Source organism: Halichoerus grypus, chromosome 7 (assembly GCF_964656455.1).
Source record: "Halichoerus grypus chromosome 7, mHalGry1.hap1.1, whole genome shotgun sequence".
Classification (NCBI taxonomy): Eukaryota; Metazoa; Chordata; class Mammalia; order Carnivora; family Phocidae; genus Halichoerus; species Halichoerus grypus.
Genome location: NC_135718.1, coordinates 112,264,458 through 112,283,609, shown reverse-complemented (window position 1 = coordinate 112,283,609; position 19,152 = coordinate 112,264,458). Strand labels below are relative to the sequence as shown.

Here is a 19,152-nt window from a genome sequence, read left to right as displayed (position 1 = left end):
AAATCTCTCAGGTTCATTCTGTGATTTCCTGAGTATTGAATGTAACATTGCATTTTATCCTAGTCCTGATGACAGGCATCTCTGATTTTTCAGTATCAACAGGCAGATGCCTCCAAACAGCTGTGGAATCCCCCTCAGGTTCAAGGCCCATTAGGGAAAATCATGCCTGTGAAACAGCCCTACTACCTTCAGTCCCAAGACCCCATAAAACTGTTTGAGCCGTCACTGCAACCTCCTGTAATGCAGCAGCAGCCTCTAGAGAAAAAAATGAAGCCTTTTCCCATGGAGCCATATAACCATAATCCCTCAGAAGTCAAGGTCCCGGAATTCTACTGGGATTCTTCTTACAGCATGGCCGATAACAGAGCTGTAATGGCACAGCAAGCAAATATGGACCGCAGGGGCAAACGGTCGCCAGGAGTCTTCCGTCCAGAGCAGGATCCTGTGCCCAGGATGCCATTTGAGGTGTGTGTCCTTTCCTGTCACCAGGCACAGCGGAGAGAGGTCTGGGGCTGCATATCTTTTGAATTTCTCAAGTAGATGTTTATAAAGGCCACTCTGATCCATTAGTGCCACAGCGTGCTGATGACTGACTGGTGTGGCTCTTGGCCTCCTCCTCACAATTGCACAGCCCGATTGGATCTGGGGGAGCTGAGGAATCCCGTTACTGATGTGCAACTGTGATGGTCTGGCAGAGAGATGGTGTGGAAATCTCTTATCACAGCATGTTAGAGCATTCTGAAACAAAGCTCCTCTCAGTTGGGCTGAATCATCTAAGTTTAAAAATAGGTTTACTGCGTATTGAAACAAATTGCTTTCTGAGAGGAACAGAGTCAGCCAGTTATCTTTGATAGTGGAGTTCCCCTTCCTTTCTCTCTTTATTCATGAGAAACAGGTGTGTCTGTAATTTTTTAAAAGAGCTGTTTCTCTGTTAGCCCAGGATATGCTAACCCCTTGGTTAGCTCCACCACATTGTTTTACTCACAGGCCGCATTAACCTCTTATGTTCGGCTCCATGTTTGTCAGTGTTTCTTGCTGCTTTTGTTGTCTTGATCTTTTGCACCCTTGTCCTTGTGTCACTTTACTTGTGTTTCAGAGCCTGTTCTTCTTTGCTCAATACTGTCTGCTGTAATTCTTCTTGACCTGAGTTGCTTTTATCCCCCTAATCATGCTACTTACCCCTTTGTGCTTTTGTCATCCCTTATTGCATCTCACTGTGATCCTTTCTGTCACTAGGACCCCAAGGGCTCCCCTCTGCTTCCTCCGGACCTGTTAAAGAGTCTGGCTGCCTTGGAGGAAGAGGAAGAGCTGATTTTTTCTAACCCTCCTGATCTTTACCCAGCTCTGCTGGGGCCTCTCGCCTCTCTTCCTGGACGGAACCTCTTTGTATGTATTTGACATAATTCTTCTTGCTCTAACCCCAGCTTCCCTGAGATTTTGGAGTCCTTGGAATAGATGATTTCTTTTTTCTGGAGCTTTCCTTCTTTACAGAATTGTACCATTTATTTCCTTACTGCCCAGACTAACCGTCAAATGGTAGTAGAACATGGGAAAACATTTCTGACTCCATAGTTATAAAGCTCAGAGTCATAGCTTTGTTATATGTGTTATCCAGAAGCATCCTTCAGGGCTGGTCACACAGGATGCAAACCTGGCAAATTAACTTACTTTTTAGGTGGCACTTCCATCTAAACCCAGGAATTTCAAAGATCGTTTGATCTTGCTTAGGAGCAGTGGATTTTTCTTCATGTACTCAAAATATGAAATGAAATACATTCTAGATTTTTTAGTGACACTATTGAACGGTATGTGGCTCTTTTCTGTTTGGTTAACTGAGAGCCCGGATCTAAATTCAGAGCCAGATTCATAAACAGAATGAGTAAAAATGAAGAGAATTCTATTTATAAACATTATTGGAGTGCCGTAGATGAGTGAATACAGAGATAAATAACTAGGATGACATGAAATAAAGTCTTAAGTATTGATTAGTGGTATCTTTTAAAAACAGCCTCTAGAAATCACTCTGCATTTCAGAGGATGGCCGTTTTGTATTCTCGTCAATATTTATATTATATTTTACTGAGGTGGGGGAACATGAAAAGACATATGCTGTGAAGTTTTCCCCTCCCTTTACTCCATCTTAACAAAGCATAAAACAATTCTGAATTTTACTTTTTTGCTGTTTCTTTCTCATAATTATGAGACAAGAAAACATCCATAAGATTAGAATGCATTAATGTTAGTATTAGGAGAAATAAAACTGTATGGCTCTCATGACAGAAGCTGCCGTCCCTGGCACTTGAAGTTCCCATCAGAATTTGCCTGGGTGAGTGGCCAGAGAGACGTCCTACTTTTTCACCCAAGTTAGAGAAATAAAAGATTCCCTAGAAACGTAAACTACAAGAGCACAGTGACAGCACCTCAGGGTTGTGGAAAACCTAACTGTGAAACTGTTGGCTCCCTGTGTTTGCCTTTCTTGCCGCTTCTCCACCGGTGTGGCTTGAGGGCTTGAGGGCCCCGGGGGCATGGCCCCTCTCTCCACTCCTTTCCTCCTCCCTGACTTCCTGCAGTGCTTGCCCCTCCTCCGTCTGGGTGGGACAAGTGGGCGTGGAGGGGAGTGGTTTAGGGGTTTTTTTTATGTTTACAAAAAAAACCTTTAACTGTAATCCTTTCTGTATATAACATTGTTAATGATATAATGTGTGTGAAAGTGCTTTGCATGTAGTAGGTGTTTAGTAAATGCTTTGTTGACCAACTACTCAATGACAGTGAGCATCAGAGATTCAGCTTTTTTTCCTGGTAATTTTCTTAGGGCCAATAAATGTTAAGTTCAACTTCAGCAACTATTTTAATATATACCACAAATAGAGCTGCTTAGGAATCATGTTGACAAAACCAGTTCCGTTGTCAAATGGATTTGAAAGGCTTTAAGTCATTACTGTGAGTGTTTTAAAAATTGGGGGAAAAAGCTGCCAGATCAGCTCAGCATCTTGTTTTGAGAGTATTTTAAATGCAGCTCTTGATAAGGGTATTCCTGAAGGTCCTGCTAGTAAACACTCAGAACTGCCATTTTCCAGGGTCCCTGGTCCCTACCAGGGTTTCTGTGCTAGATGAGAAGTATTGATCCAGGAACATTGTGTCTGACTTGCACTTAGCTGGTGTCATGGTATTAACATTTAATTCACATCTTCGAAGCCTTACCCATTACATTGTACATGATGGGTACGTACAAGTATGCTTAAATGGTGGTCTTCTACTTTTATTGTATAGTATCTTAAAGATTAATATTAAGAAAATGGAAGCCTTATTTAACTACCTTTTTTTCCGGGACTGTGAAGAAATCCTTGTTGGAGAAGCCCTCGGAGCTCATGTCCCATTCCTCCTCTTTCTTGTCCCTCACCGGATTCTCTCTCAATCAGGTGGGTAGACGGTGAAGAATCCTGCTTTGTGCTTTTATATAGTAGGCTAGTATATCCTTTCCCATTTTATTTCCATACCCCTATTTTTCTCTTCCTTTCTCTTCCATATATTGGTGTCTTCCAGACATTTTATTTTATCCTCTGTCCCTCTGATTCGGGTATATGAGATACTTGTATGTTATAAGTTTGAACCCTTTAACTTCTCATTAATATGGAAATCCTTAGGGCTCTGTTGTTCAGCCAAGTGAATTATTCATACTTCTAAATCTGGGTGGTTTACATAGATAGAGAAAATAAAGAGTGAGGGAAAGCAAATTAAGGGAAAATGAATTTAACAGGAAAACCAAAAGAAACTGAAATAAAAGCCTTCAAAAGTTTGTCTTGTCCAGAAAAGCTTGATACACTTAAGATGCTTAGGCATCTGAGAACATGAACATTACATTTTCTTAAATCTCTTTCCTTGGAGTGAGTTTATAACTTGTTTGTCATTGTCTTTCAGGAAAGATACCCTAATAACAGTGTGTTCAATGAGGTATATGGGAAAAACCTGACAACCAGCTCCAAAACAGAACTTAATCCATCGCTGGCCCCCCAGGAGACATCACTGTACTCCCTCTTTGAAGGGACCCCCTGGTCTCCATCACTTCCTGCCAGTTCAGGTATTGACTAGTCTTTAAATTACAGACCTTGCCTTTCCTATTCACTCAAATTGATGATGAATTAGTATGATTTTGTGATTATAAATATGGTAGGTTTTTTTTTAAAGTAGTTTCTGAAAGAAAATAGGAAAAAAGCCTGATGAGCCAGTTCACATAGTAAGTGCCACTAAAAAAGCTTTTTTACATCCTCAACAACCAGCAGAGTTGTAAGAGAGAAAAATGTGGGTTCTGTCTTAAGATTTGCAGCTGTTCCTTAGTTTTGTTTGTAGATACTCATTCTTTGCAGGGAAAGTTGCACTTTTTAAAATAGAGATTTTTTTTTTAATCCCTGTTTTATAAATGGAGTTTGATTTAATAGTAATACCTAAGATTAGGCAATTCTGTTTCTAGTAGAGAAGACCAATAGATATTTACCTGAAACAGCAATGCCAAAATAGTGCATGCCCAGAGTTGTCTGGTTTTCCTTTTTTTTTTTTTTTAAAGCAAGGACCATGCCTTAGATGTGTGCAGTAAGACTAGCGCATCTGGCAGAGTCCCTTTGGGGGCCCTTATTCCGCCTTTCTCCCAAAGCTGCATGGTTATCTTTAATAGAATTTAAGTGAGCAGATCTATAGGAAACTTCAGTTCTTGGTTTGTTTGTGAAACATCTATTAATGTCTTGTGTTGTTGTGATTTAATAGATCATTCAACACCAGCCAGCCAATCTCCTCATTCCTCTAACCCAAGCAGCCTGCCAAGCTCCCCTCCAACACACAACCATAATTCTGTTCCATTCTCCAACTTTGGACCCATTGGAACTCCAGATAACAGGGATAGGAGAACTGCAGATCGGTGGAAAACTGATAAGCCAGGTGAGATCCAGATTTCATTGCCTAGTGAAAGTGAAATCACTTACTCTGTCCTTCTCTGGTGTTTGGTGTTTGGCAATGACAGAACATCTTGAATTCTTCATATCTCTTTGCATCCTTAGCCATGGGTGGGTTTGGCATTGACTATCTCTCAGCGACATCATCCTCTGAGAGCAGTTGGCATCCAGCCAGCACTCCAAGTGGCACCTGGACAGGCCACGGCCCCTCCATGGAGGATTCCTCTGCTGTCCTCATGGAAAGCCTAAAGGTGAGTGGGTTTTAGGAACAAGAACCACGAGAGATGTGGTTCTGCTTTTGTTCCTATAAATAGCCAGGCTTATTCCTTAGGCCCTTAGAGTTGATCGATTCATAGCACATATCTAGCAAAGTCCTAGAAACATGGTCTACCTTATAAGATTCTTGAATAGGAATTTTGTTTTTTAATTTGTGAACTCACTAGTGATAAAGCAGTTATCTTCAAGGGGGACAGAAACAAAGGTTTTAGTTGCATTGTAAGGTTAAGACAATTCTGATTCATTTTGGAATGTTTGATTTAAGCCTTTTGTGAACAAATAAAAGAAGGGTATCTAATTTTAGAGATGTTTTGTTTGCCTAAAATCTTTATAGTAAATATTCTGTGGTCCCACGTGGCCCTGAGTTTTAGTAAATATTTCACTTTTTCTGGTTTAAAATAATCCTAGTGGGAACTAACTGGTCTTGAAGACAGTCTTACAACAACGTCTAATAGCTGGGTTTTTTAGGGGGCAGGGATCTTGGGACATATATGCCTTTATATTTGGCGAGGATTGAGAAGCAGATCCCTTTCAGACATCCAGGCATTTGACCCCTGCTGACAAGCTCTGGGCTGTTTTTCAGTCTATCTGGTCCAGTTCCATGATGCACCCTGGACCTTCCGCTCTGGAGCAGCTGTTAATGCAGCAGAAGCAGAAACAGCAGCGGGGACAAAGCACCATGAACCCTCCACATTGAGGCCAAAGTGGCAACCCTGGGAATGAAGGCTCCATAAACCATGGCATGTTGGGTTTGCAGGACTGGCCCATACAGTCCCCTGCAGGTGGCAGCCCTCTTTTCTGTTTCTTGCTGTCGAGAGGGTGTAAGCGTTCCACCGGCGCGCTGAGTGTGCACGAAATGTCCGCAGTGCAACAAAAAGAACAAAACCATCAGGAACTCTCCGTCCCCCTGGGGCCTTCCGGAGGGAGAGAGGAACTGCTGTTTGTCTCACTCAGTTACCTGATATCACCGCCTCTCACCTTCTCCATCGTGCATGTCCCCAGCCACAAGGGAAGTGAAAGCTGAGAAGGGGAGGCAGATGGGAGAAGCCAACGGGAACTTCTCAGTCCTTTTTTCCTCTTTGGGGAATAAAATAGGAATCCATTAATGATTGCTTTGCTGACTGAGAATGTAGTTGAAATTATTCCTGAACATCTTTTATTATTGTTATTACTCTCAGTAGTAAAATATCACACTGAATTCTTCCACACACAGATGTGCTTCTTCTAGTCAGTGTGCAGCAAGGAAAGCCCCGTTCACTGCTCCTGCGAGAGGTTGGTGGTGACAGGATGGGGAAGCTGACCTCTTCAGCCAGTGGACGTGTTCCATGAGGGAGAGTCCAAGGCCTCAACTTTCACTCAGAAGGTTCTGGCAGGCCCTCCTCTGGCCTGGAGACTCCAGCAGGAAATGCCCTTCACTCTGTAGGTGCTCGAGCCCCAATCGAGGATGCAGTGTGGGTGGTGGTGCTGGGCTGGACTGGCAGATGACTGCTGTAGGATTTTAAATTAATGTTTTTGATTCCTGTACATTTTCCAGTAGCATAGCAAGCAGTCTCACAGAAGGCAGGCTGGTCCGTTCGTGGCCTGACACGTTTTAATAGGTAGAAGCTTTCAGTGTGGTTATTTTTTGTTTGATTGGTTTTTGTGACCCCCATCCTGCTTACCACCCACCTCCTCTTGTCCCTACCTCCATCCCTTTCCCACCCTATGCTGTCTGCCAATAATTGTTTCTATTCCTAATGTGTACAACATCTCGCCAAGAAGCAACAGCATGGGGTCCAGCAGTTGGGGCCCGAAAGACAGTCTGAGGAGGAAGGAAGCAGCGGCGTCTGCATAGCGCACGACGGGCCAGGCCCCTGCCCAGCTGCGCCTCCCGACCTCCACTTTCAGAGTGAAATTCAAGGCAACACGGACACGTGTGCATCATGCACAGAAGAAAACACAACGAAGTCCATTCTGGAAAAGGCGAAAGAAAGGAAAATAAACTTTTATTTGGTATTTATTAGAAGGAAAGAGGACTGAAAATTTTCTTGTGTAGAAACAGAAGGACAGCATTTCTGTTAGTTCCTGGAAAAGTAATATTTTAAGGGGAAATTATGGAAACAGTCTAAATGTCCAATTGCTGTGCTAGTGGTAAGGTCTGTTTCTGGGAGGTCTCTCTCGTGTGTGTGTGTGTGTGTGTGTGTACGTGTATGCACGCGTGCCCAGCTGCTCTCCCTGGGGGAGGGGGAGTGTGTGTGAATGTGTGGAGTCAGTGTGGGACTTACAAACTGGAAGACAGCTGCAGAGCAAAGCACATCCAGGAGCCCCGGTTGTCACTCGAGTCTGGGCAACCCCAGCAATGGAAGGGGTGAGATTAATGCTCATTGCTCTTCAGAGACAGTGGTTGGAGCCCCGTATGCTTACATTATTGCTCTTTAAGTTTGACATGGTGTTTGGGGTTTTTTGTTTTTGTTTTGTTTTTTTTTGTTGTTGTTGTTTTGAAAGGTCTGAAAGGGTGAAAACCCCCCCACCCAATGGCAATATGAAACCCTTTGTGCTTCTCTCCAGCCCCTTCCCTGTGTGTCCGCCTCTCTCCCATCCCCACCTTTCCAAGCCTCCTTCCCCACTACCTCGACCCACTTTGTGTGTTTGAGCTCTGCATTCAGGCAGCTGCAACATTCCAGTGTTTGAGCTGTCCCTGATTCTTGCACCCTAGACGAGCTAGCCAGGTTCACTGTCTCACTCCCTGTACTGCCCACATCCCATCTACAGCCCTGTTTCTGCATGAGAATTTGGTGTTTGGAATGTTTTCTGACTCTTGGGGCGGGGTTCCTCGCCTTATCATCCTCAGTGTGGAGTAATGAGGAGGGAGAGGAGAATCTTCATCAGAAACTGGTTTTGTGTAGTAAACTTTCTCTTGTGTTTTGTTTTGTTTTGTTTTGTTTTTTGTTTTGTTTTGTTCTGTTTCGGTCTGTCTGTGCAAGACCTGCAGCTGCTGAAATCAGCTTTGCCTTTAATTAAACCATGTTCTCTCCAACCAGATCTGTGTGTACGTTGTTTCTTTTCTAACCTAAAAGAATATCCTACTTAGAAAAACAAATACTTAAACTACTTAGAAGTCATCTAGGGGAAATCAGAGATGGTCAGAAATTGAATATGCTTCAGGGTTATTTATGCTTTCAGTAGCATTCCAAACCAGTGTGCATTATTATGGAAAGGGATGGGTGAAAGAAACTGTCAAAATTATTTTATCTAATGAATAAAGATGGGCTTATGCAAAGAAGTTAACAGCCCTCCATTTTTATCCCTATTTTTACTGTCAGTGGGACAGTGCAGAGATGGTTTCTCTTTCTGGTCTATAAAAATCACGAAGTCTGATCAGCCCCAATGGTAATTAGTGTTCTTAGCTTTGAGGTTGCGTTTCTTTGAGTTGTGCCCAAAATTTCCAGTGGTAGCCTGCCGGGCCTGCAGCGGTGGGTTGGAGGTCAGTGCCACGGCATGCCGGTTTGTGTGTTCACTCTGGTCAGCAAGCCTCTCAACTTCTGTGTTGATTCCATCTACACATCATTTCCTAACTGCTTTTCACAAGCACCTGCACACTTGAGTGGTTACAAAGCCATACGTACTGTACAACAAGGAGAGAGGGAGGGAAATGAAGGCGAGGTTCTAAGGTCTAGTATTTGTTAACCCCAAGTTAACCCTAAAAAAATCAAGCCATTTGGTTAAATGATAACCAAAATAAAACCATAGCATTCTCTCATGTATATTAGCATAGTCCATATTATAAAATGTTAACTAACAGGATAGTCCTGACTAAGTGGCTTCCTGAATGCGGCTTCTTTACATCACATACTCAGTATTGAACTCTTAACAAATGTCCCTCCCTGAGAAGGCATGAAGGGGTGAGATTCTAGTATTTTAATTCTCTATGGAATTGAAAACTAAGTCTAGGTTCTGTTTAAGCAATGAGACTTTTAATAGAGGAAAGTTATTTTTATGTGTGTCTGCCATCTGAATTACCTGTAAATTTACTTCAGGCTCGAGGAGTCTGTGACTGTCGTGGTACAGGAATACGAGTATTTATAGTTCAGCCTTGGGCCTGTACTCTCGGTGTCTTGTTTTTGTAAGTTTTTTATTGAGGTATCACATACAGAAGTGCACCAATAGTAAGAGTACAGCTCAGTGAACTTTTACAAAGTGAACACATTTGGGTAGCCAGCACTCTGAGCAAGAAACATTATCAGCACCCTAGAAGACCCCCTCATGCCCTTCCAGATACTTCCACCCACTCACCCCACCCCACCCCACCCGCCAGGGTCATCATCATGATAAGTTCTCATGTCATCGTGTAATGGGTTAAATTTTCAGTGGGAAAAGTAGACTAGTTAACACTTCCGAACAGTGATGTCTCCCTACAGTGTACTGCAGGGGCATTCTTAAACCTCACAAATGGTTATAGTTACTTTTCTCCAACTTTGTAGGTTATGGAACATCCTAGACTCTTCTAGGAGAGCTTTCCAAATCTGTAGTTGCATGTTCTTCAACAAACGCTTTGGGGAAAATGCCAATCTTCCCTTTGCACTCTCCTTCCAGCCAATCTTCATTCACTGATAAAAGGAAATGTATATATCGACTTTTAAAACCAGTATAGGAGAATTATCTCATCTGGATATGCCACACAGATCTTTGGCAGTCCTTCACCCCCAATTGTGCTAACAGGGAAAAGTCCATATCGGAAAGTGATTTGAGGGAAAAGTGAACATACGACTTCTACCATCTTACTGGTTTCTGTCTTATATATGATAACGGAGAAGTAAAATACAGAAAATCAATTAGATTTTTCAAAAAACTGCCAGAACAACAACAAAAAAAAATGAAAGAAATTGAACAATAAATCTTGAGACAGGATTTTTTTAATAACAGTTTTACCTGACCACTGTTAGTAATCTTTATTCTGACTACATGCCATTAATTAAATACCTTAATCTTTGGGGCACATGGGTGGCTCAGTCGGTTAAGCATCCGACTCTTGATTGCGGCTCACGTCATAATCTCAGGGTTGTTAGATCGAGCCCTGCATTGGGCTCCGTGCTGAACGTGGAGCCTGTTTAAGATTCTCTCTCTCCGGGACACCTGGGTGGCTCAGATGGTTACGTGTTTGCCTTTGGCTTAGGTCATGATCCCAGCACCCTGGGATCAAGTCCCACATCAGGCTCCCTGCTCAGCGGGGAGCCTGCTTCTCCCTCTGCCTGTCACTCCCCCTGCTTGTGCTCTCTCTCTGATGAATAAATAAATAGAATCTTTAAAAAAAAAAAAAAAAGATTCTCTCCTCTCCCTCTGCACCTACCCCTGTTCACTCAAAAAAATTAAAAAAATAGTTGATCTTTGAACAACACAAGTTTGAACTGTGAGTGTCCACTTACAGATTCTTTGATACAGCACAGTGCTGTAAAAGTATTTTCCTTACGATTTTTTTCTTTTTAAGATTGATTTATTTTAGAGAGAGAGCATGAGCCGGGGTAGGGGGGTGGGGGAGGGAGAGAAATCTAGGAGACTCCCCGCAGAGCATGGAGCCCGAGACAGGGCTAGATCCCAGGACCCTGAGATAATGATCTGAGTTGAAATCAAGAGTCAGAAGGAATATGCCACCTTTTTTCTCTCCAATTCTATCCAGAAGGTTTTTCTATGTGTGTTCTAGTTTTTATCTCATCCCACCCACCCCCAAACAAACACCGGACAGTGTAGCTGGTTGGTTGATATTGACACTTAAAAAGTGGTGCTGGGAGTTACTAAGCCCTACTGTCCCCTGTCAGAAGACAGGCACTGCCAGGGTACCCTGCTTCTTTATTTCCTTACTCATATTTTGAGTTAATTGCCAGACAGTTGTATACTCTCTACCCCCATTAACTTTAAAATCTCATTTCTTCATCTGTTGGATGGTAATGGAATTTGTTTTCACTACTCTGCATTGCTAATGCACATTTCTGCTGTTTGAACAAAGCTTTTTTTTTTTTTTTTTTTTTAAGATTTTATTTATTAGAGCATGAGCAGGGGGAGAGGGAGAAGCAGACTCCTTGCTGAGCAGGGAGCCCAATGCGGGGCTCAATCCCAGGACCCCAGGATCATGGCCTGAGCGGAAGGCAGACACTTAACCGACTGAGCCAACCAGGTGCCCCTGAACAAAGCTTTTGATGGGACTCTTGTTTTGAAGAAGAGAAATAAGATTATGTCAAACTGTGAGTTAGAATTGGTGCTTCTCTCTGTCAGAAGATCAGCATCACACTGGAAGCCAGAAGATCAGCATCACACTGGAAGCTGTTAGAAATGCAGATTTGAGGCCCCACCCCAGACCTGAATCAGAATCTCTGGTTGCTGGGCCTGCGAATTTTATTTAACTCTCAAACGGGTGCTTGGGCATACTGAAGTTTGAGAAGCACTATATTAGAACTCTACTTAAAATACTGTTTCAATTTGTAGTGTGTTTGATTCCTAACAGGATCAGGAAAGTCACCAGAGATACAAAGCAATGTCGAGTAGCTTCTTTTAAGGCAAAATTTACCCACTTCTTCCCTCATCTTCAAAAAGTACATCAGTTCAGAGAACTGTGGTTTATAGGAAAGTATCCTATGGCTTGGTGCAAAGGCAAAATGATTCCAGCCACCTTCCAATTGGCTCCCTCTGGGAATGAGAATGCATGCCTTCTAAAACACAGCCATTTTTAATGATCAAAACGTCAGCTGAGTCTGTCATTTGTTGGTTCCCTGCCATTGGAAAGGCTGAGCCCTCTGTTCTGCTCCCTCCAGCTGAAAGCTAGGAAGGAGATTGAAACCACTGGCTAAAGTTTGGCTTGTAGGTTATTAATGTTTCTTCCTCTCTTCCCTTGAACTTACTGCTGCTCACATGGAAATTAGTTTCTATGATCCAGGAGTAGTACTTACCCATTGATATAATCTGGATTATGTCCCCTTCCTGAAACTCCAGGTCTTCCGGCTGGGTGGCCTCGTAATTGAAGAGTGCTACCACTTGGCCTCCTTCCTTAAGCTGAGGTTCTGTTGTCTGGTTATTAGCTTCAGATTTTTCACTTTCCTTGGGTTCATCTGGAAAGCCTTGGTCACCCTGAAATAGTAAAAGGCCTGTTAGTTTCCTCAACTTTTTGGCCAGTGAACATTGAGCATCACTAAAGGAATCCGTGAAATGTCAATGTAGCACCTGGGATATAAACTCACAAAGGCCAAGTCTGTGATCAGTCCCTAGCATAAACCTAATGTGTACTTTAGGAATATAGGATGGTTGGATAAGTGAAGCCAAAAGGTCTGCAGGACCATAGATAGTCTTAAAATCTTACAGAAACCTTAGAGTAATCCTGAAAAAGGTAGAATAGGTACTACTGTTACTTCTTTGCAGATGGAAAAACAGAGATGGAGTCACAAGTAAGCGACAGAACCCAAAGTCAAACCTGAGTTTCTAACTCTGAATCCAACACCCTCTCCCCAGCACCCACAATACTAGGGACCTCGTTAGAAATGTAAATTTCTGGCCCCATCCCAAACCTACTAAATCATAAACTCACTGCATGTGGGGCCCAGCAATCTGCATTTTAACAAGCCCTCTAGGTGAGTCTCATACCTGCTAAAGTTTGAAAAACCCTGCAGAGCGCCATACCGTCTTTCTAAGGCCATGAAAAAAGGCCTTGCTTTCTGATATATGTAACTACACATCTTAGTTACCATTGTGGTCATTTTTCATCCACAAATGTTGAAAAGAAGAAGGGTACAGTTTCTAGAGATGTGAATCATGGGATTTAACAAACCCGCGTTAGAAACCCCGCGAGGGTAAGAGCTGTTCTGAGTGTTCAAAGTTCTCACTTCCTAATGTCGCTTGTTCCAGCCCTGGCAGATCCCTTTTATTGAAAGGCAGTACAGTGAGGTGGAAATGGTTGTAAGGAGTCTAAAGGCCTAGGTTTGTATCCCAGCTCCACTGCTCACTGGCTGTGTGTCCCTGAGCAAGCGGGGTAACCTCTCTGAACTTCAGTTTCCTCACCTTATGAAATAGAGGCTAGAAGAATGAAATGATATGATGTAGAATAGTAATAGCTGACAATTATTTTTTTTAGATTTTATTTATTTGAGAGAGAGCATGCATGTGTGCATGTGGGCAGGGGGAGGGGCAGAGAGAGAGGGAGAGGCAGAGAATCCTCAGCAAGCTCCACGCTGAGCCAGCGCAGGGAGCCTGACGCAGGGCTCCATCCCATGACCCTGAGATCGCAACCCCAGCCAAAACCAAGAGTCGGACGCTTAATTAACTGCACCGCCCAAGCGCCCCTAGCTGACAATTATTAAACTCTCAGAGTACTAAATATATACATACATAGATTTAAACTTGATTAATGGTAAGCGTTCCTGCATAGAGTAGATGCTTAATAAATGATTGTTCATTTTCCCGCTCTTATACTAAGTGAATGAGAACATCCTGACTTGCTGTCTCCAAGAGTAAGGGGTAGTGATAAAGAATGCTCGGCAATGACCTCTGAAGCTGAACTGAGTCCCAAAAAGACTGTGTTGGGAATTTGGGGAGAGTTAGCCACGTACAGCCACTAATTAGACTGAAGCTCTCTTCAAAGAACAAAAATTAACAATAATTAAAAACAATAAACCTTTTAAGGGAAGTAATTCACATTTAGAGCAGAACTGCTAGGCAGAATCCTTTTAAGACAATACTGAAAGGATTAGTCCCAACATAGACCAGCGAAAACCTTAGGATGACCTTTCAGACTTCCACAGGACCCCTTGCACTGGTTACCTATTCTACCCCATCCCCCACCCAGGGTCCTGGGGCGCCAGTGAGTCCAGGGGCTGTACTTCCTGAACGCAATCTTCTGAACCCTTAGATACCACCAACCTGGGGCTTACCACGGGGCCTTCCTCCAGACCCACCCTCCTTACATTCCTCTCCCACTCATTTTTCTTTCCCAGCAAACATGTATCTGATTTCATTGAGAATCTGCCAAAGAGACCCTTCCCTAACTGAGCAGAAGCCCCTGCCCAGCTGTGGGGTTGAGGGTTTAGAGGAGGGACTCTGCCCCCACAGGGCCCACGGCCCCAGGCCTAGATGGTGTGGAAGAGCTTTGCCAGTGTGCTCATTTCCATGGTCTCAACATCCATTCAGAGGTGAAAAATAGTAGCTCCGCAAAAGATTCACATAGGACCTGTTGAATTTTATACCCCTTACTGATGTAACTGCAGATGCCCCACAGTCTAAACATGCTAAAGCAGGAAACGGGAGAACTGAAGGTGTCAGAGGGACCCCAGCTGACAACGGCTTTAGTCAGTGGAGACTGCAATCTCCTTGATTGTGTCTTGTGACTCCCCAGTGTCAGGACTGGATGGGGAGCTGAGCACTCGAAGAAAGCCCGCTGGCCGGCCAGCCTCCCAGAGCCCGCTGCCTTGCTCATAGGTCCCTGAATCATCCATCCCAAGCAATCATTCATCGTATTTTCTACCCGGCTCACAACCTCATCCGAGTGCAGCAGTGTGCAAGGCCTTCCATGATGTGGCCCTGTTGCCTTCCAGATTGTCTCTTTGTGTCTGTCACCCCTGCCAACTCTTAGGGTCTGCCCTCTGCTCTTCCATCTATATAAGTCACCTTAACCTCCTCCACCTTGCTAATTTCTATTTACCATTTTAAGGCTACTCTTCAAGACAATTTCAGCATCATTCTCTCTAGGAAGACTATTTTGACTATTGACTTGTCCCACCTTCCTTCAGCATTTTTGGGTGAGACACCCTCCCTTGTGCTTATAAAACACAGTACACCATTCGTGTGTCCGTCAGTTCTTAACACACGCTTTATAATCATGTCTGCCCTTGTCTTTCCCCCAAGAAGAACCTGTGTCTTGTGAGTGTTTATATTGCCAGTGCCTGTCAAGAGAGCAGTAAGTGCTCAGCAAATGTTTGCTGAAGAATTAATGTCACTAGACAAACACTGGAAACAATCCAGATGGCCACCAACAGGTGAATCAATCAGCAAACTGCAGTATTCATATTGTGGAATACCATTTAGGGATACCATTAGCGATCAAAAGAAATGGGACCATTACAACACAAAAATATATATAAAAATGGAAAAATACATATTGAAATGTACTATTAAAACAAAAGTTTATATGTACGGTATATATATTCACAGGAACTCCTGTGAATATATATACTATATGTTCCATTTATATGAAATTGATGGACTATTAAAAGTTTATATATACAGTATATATATTTATATAATATATACTTATATAATATTTTTATATGATATATATAAATATATACTGTACACGTAAACTTTTAATAGTCCATCAATTTCATATAAATGGATCATGTGAATTCACGTGAATATATATACTGTACGATCCATTTATATGATCCATTTATAAGAAATTACATACACGGTGAAAAAACATACGTCGGTATGTTGACAGAATGCAGATGGATGGTTTTCAGGAGCCATGGTTGTGGGAGGGAATTAACCTCAACAACAAAAAGAAATGGCAACTTTTCCCTTGGAGATAAAGGGACAAAGTCAAGAGTGTTAATGTGTAGCTACTACTTCTAGCCTTTAACTTTGCCCCTAACTCCCTTTACTCTTACTGGCCAGTCAGTTAACTCTGTTCTGGGCCCTGAGGTCTAGAAAAGGGTTCAAGAATACAGGCCCTGGAATCAAAATACTCACTGGGCCCCGGTTCCACTACCGACCTGCTGTGTAATCTTGGTCAAGCTGTAATCTTGGGCAATCTCTTTGCCTTATTACCTAAACTGTGAAATGGGCTAACAATACCTCACAGAGTTGTGGGGTCTGTAAGAATGAATACGCAGCGTGCATTTAGCCCGGGACCTGGAACGGGGGAAGCTCTCAATAGATGCTGACTATTAGTGGGATGTTGTAATCCAAATCATCTCCCCGTGAAATAAATGCTCACTACTCTCTTCCACTCTCACATGTTCTTCCCCGTGGGAACGGACCGTGAAGAATGGCTAGGAGCTCAGCCTCAAGCTCGGATTTCATTCCAACCTTGCTTGATAACGATGGGCCTACCCTGGGAATGGTAGGTGTGGCGGCAGACAGAAGGGACTCGGAGGCTTCTGTGCGTTGTTGGTCCTGCTCTTCCCTTGCGGGGAGCCCTCTCCTGGCTGCCCCCGGGGTGCAGGGCAAAGGGACGCAGAGCTCGTGACTCACCGGATCCTCAACACCAAGCACAGTGCCAGGCTCACGGACCGGGCTCGGTGAACGGTGGACTGTTGTTGAGGAAGTGGCCCGATAGACACAGGACCTTAAGTGCCCTTGGGCTCACTGCACTCACCACTGTGTTCTCACACCACAGAGTCAGGCTGTAGTTTTTCACTTGGCCCCAGGCAGCCTTCATGTTATCTTCTGAAAGGGGCACCAGCTCCTTGCTGTCCGGAGGCCGATAGCTGGGGAGAGACGAGTAAGAACCAAGCCAGAGAACATCAGTACAAAACCATTGCCTTCTCCCCTCCAGGCCAGCACCAGGTCCCCAGGTGTAGCCCCGCTACCTTCATGGACTCACCTCAGCTTCGTGTGTTCTGGCAAGAGCTCCAGTTTCTTAGACACCATGTCGCGGACCTGGCTATAGGGGATCCCGGGCTGAGTCTCCATGACCACCGTGTACTTGTAGTGCACCTTGAGTGTGTAGGGCATGGGAACGCTGAGCTTTACTTCCTGAGGTGAGAGGAAGCAGAGGGAGCTCATGAGAGTCTGCGGCCTCCTCTTAGCCCCATCCTGGATCACGGGGAGTGTTCTGTGCAGCAGGGAGAGGCAAAGAGCTAACCGGTTTCACAGTAACGGAAAGGGGCTTTCAGAGGGCCCATAGCCCCACTCCTGCCTGGATGGGAATTCCTACTGAGCCAGAAGAGGTGGCCCACACGCTCTAGGCCTGTAGGAAATGTGTGCACGGGGGTGGGGGGCCCTAGCCCGTGGACTGTGTGTATGGTGGTAACTGGTCCACCCTTCCTCTGGACTCCTTCTATAACCCAGGGACACATGCTCATGGTGGAGAGCCTCAGCTTTTCCTTTCTCTACCACTTGAAATAGTACAAGGGGGGCGCCTGTGTGGCTCAGTCGTTAAGCGTCTGCCTTCGGCTCGGGCGGGTCATGATCCCAGGGTCCTGGGATCGAGCCCCGCATCGGGCTCCCTGCTCCGCAGGAAGCCTGCTTCTCCCTCTCCCACTCCCCCTGCTTGTGTTCCCTCTCTCCTGTGTCTCTCTCTGTCAAATAAATAAATAAAAATCTTAAAAAAAAAAAAAAAAGAAAGAAAAAAAATAGTACAAGAAAAAAAGCTTACCTTGGGCTCTTCTTTTTCTTTTTGACCTAAACGGAGAAGGTAAGAAGTAAAACAAAAGAAGACGGTGAATAAACAGTCCTGGCCAGCCCCTGGCTTCCACAGAATGAAACCTCTTAGAATAGGACACCCAACTTCTTACCTTTAAATCTCTGGGGTGATTCTTAACCTTAATAAACTGTAGGGGAAATCGCACTCAGGGGAAATGTGCCCGGCAAAGCACAAACACACAGACGAACACAGTGCCTGGCTCAGGGGGAGCATACAGGCAAGTATCAAAGGACCATCACACCCCAGCAGTGCATGGGGTGAGCAGGGACCCCAAAGTCCAGCTAAACCAGTGGGCTCTGAGCAATGAAAGCAAGGAGTGCCAGATGAACCAGGGGCCACAAGCAGCAATGTTAGAACCACTTATTTTTCCCTTGTCCTTTATTTTTGTGCATGTTTCCTAATGTGCATAATATATTAATATGACCATATGCACCTAATTTACATAAGAGAAGTCTGCATAAAAATACTCACTATAGAGAGTGCACAATGGTCACTGATCTCATTCCCAGCTAATCATTAGAATCACTTGGAAGGGTTTTTTCTAGAAATACAGATTCTGAGGCCCAATTCCAATCCTGAAGAATCAGAATCAAAGGCCTAGGAATCTATATTCATAAAATTTTCCTAGGTTAATATGTGATCCTTGATGGGCCCCTAGACAGAAAAGGTAAAAACAAAGCTATCAAGGATGTTTTGAGGGGTAATTGGAGAAATGTGAATATGAAATATACACTCTATAATATTATATTAACGTTCAGTGTCCTAGATGTAACAACTGTGTTGTGGTTATGCAGGAGAATAGGAGATAATGCTCAAGTGTAGGGCAAAGGGTCACGAATCTGTAACTTCCTTTCAAGTGGCTCAGAGGGGAGGGAGGGGGAGCAGGGCAAGTCCTTGGTACAAAATGTTAACAGTTGGTGAATTTAGGTGAAAGGTATTCTGGCATTTATTGTACTACAGTTTCAACTTTCAATCTGTAGGTTTGACAGTTTTCAAAATAAAAATGGAAGTGTGGGGAGCATCCCAAAGGGTTCTGGTGATCTGGGAAGGCTAACAATCATGGATCTAGGATCTGGACAAACGACCTCTTCAATGCATCTCTACCGAGCACTTATCCAGAATCAGCTTAAACTGCATTCGTGACCAAAAACCCCTTACTTCCCAAGGCATCAGGAGAATGTCCTTTGACATCTGCCCTCGGTTCGTGGTCTATCCCTCGGGGCTCTGCAGAGCAGTTTCGTTTCCAGATAGAGCTCCTTGGACATTTGAAAAGAGCCACTCTGTCCCCCTCTGAGGTAAACGTGTGCAATGACTTCAACCTTTCCTCCCGGGACATGGTTTCCGTACCTCATGATGGAGGGGTCTGGTGACTACTTGAGTTGGAACACTCACTGCCCCCCCGGAAACCAGCTACATTTACCCACGCCCCATGGGTGTTCTGGAGCAGGTAGGGAGAAAGAGCATCTATTTCCTATGTTTTGGGTGGGTGGGTGGTGCAAGAGAGAGGGGCCCTGGGGCTGTGGGCTCATAAGCTGAGCGGCATGCTGGGAGGAG

General features: G+C 44.1%; 2 protein-coding genes across 8 annotated transcripts in view; one reads left to right on the top strand and one right to left on the bottom strand.

The window, feature by feature from the left end:
• Positions 1 to 8,240, top strand: part of SMG7 (SMG7 nonsense mediated mRNA decay factor) — an 88,748-nt gene extending 80,508 nt beyond the window's left edge. For 3 of the 6 annotated variants that reach the window (XM_036076429.2, XM_036076421.2, XM_036076440.2), the window contains 7 exons: positions 94 to 465; positions 1,237 to 1,386; positions 3,339 to 3,419; positions 3,919 to 4,078; positions 4,759 to 4,929; positions 5,049 to 5,194; positions 5,803 to 8,240. In XM_036076429.2, coding sequence (XP_035932322.1) covers positions 94 to 465; positions 1,237 to 1,386; positions 3,339 to 3,419; positions 3,919 to 4,078; positions 4,759 to 4,929; positions 5,049 to 5,194; positions 5,803 to 5,916 — 1,194 coding nt within the window. In that variant the 3' untranslated portion in view covers positions 5,917 to 8,240. The remainder of the gene's footprint in view (positions 1 to 93; positions 466 to 1,236; positions 1,387 to 3,338; positions 3,420 to 3,918; positions 4,079 to 4,758; positions 4,930 to 5,048; positions 5,195 to 5,802) is intronic. The other 3 variants (XM_036076456.2, XM_078078070.1, XM_078078071.1) reach the window with 2 other exon arrangements.
• A 1,073-nt stretch (positions 8,241 to 9,313) lies between these two features.
• The window catches only part of NCF2 (neutrophil cytosolic factor 2), a 29,837-nt gene continuing 19,998 nt past the window's right edge, over positions 9,314 to 19,152 (bottom strand). For both annotated transcript variants that reach the window (XM_078078072.1, XM_078078073.1), the window contains 5 exons: positions 17,551 to 17,576; positions 16,777 to 16,928; positions 16,549 to 16,660; positions 12,137 to 12,314; positions 9,314 to 9,805 (listed from right to left, as the gene is read on the bottom strand). In XM_078078072.1, coding sequence (XP_077934198.1) covers positions 9,693 to 9,805; positions 12,137 to 12,314; positions 16,549 to 16,660; positions 16,777 to 16,928; positions 17,551 to 17,576 — 581 coding nt within the window. In that variant the 3' untranslated portion in view covers positions 9,314 to 9,692. The remainder of the gene's footprint in view (positions 9,806 to 12,136; positions 12,315 to 16,548; positions 16,661 to 16,776; positions 16,929 to 17,550; positions 17,577 to 19,152) is intronic.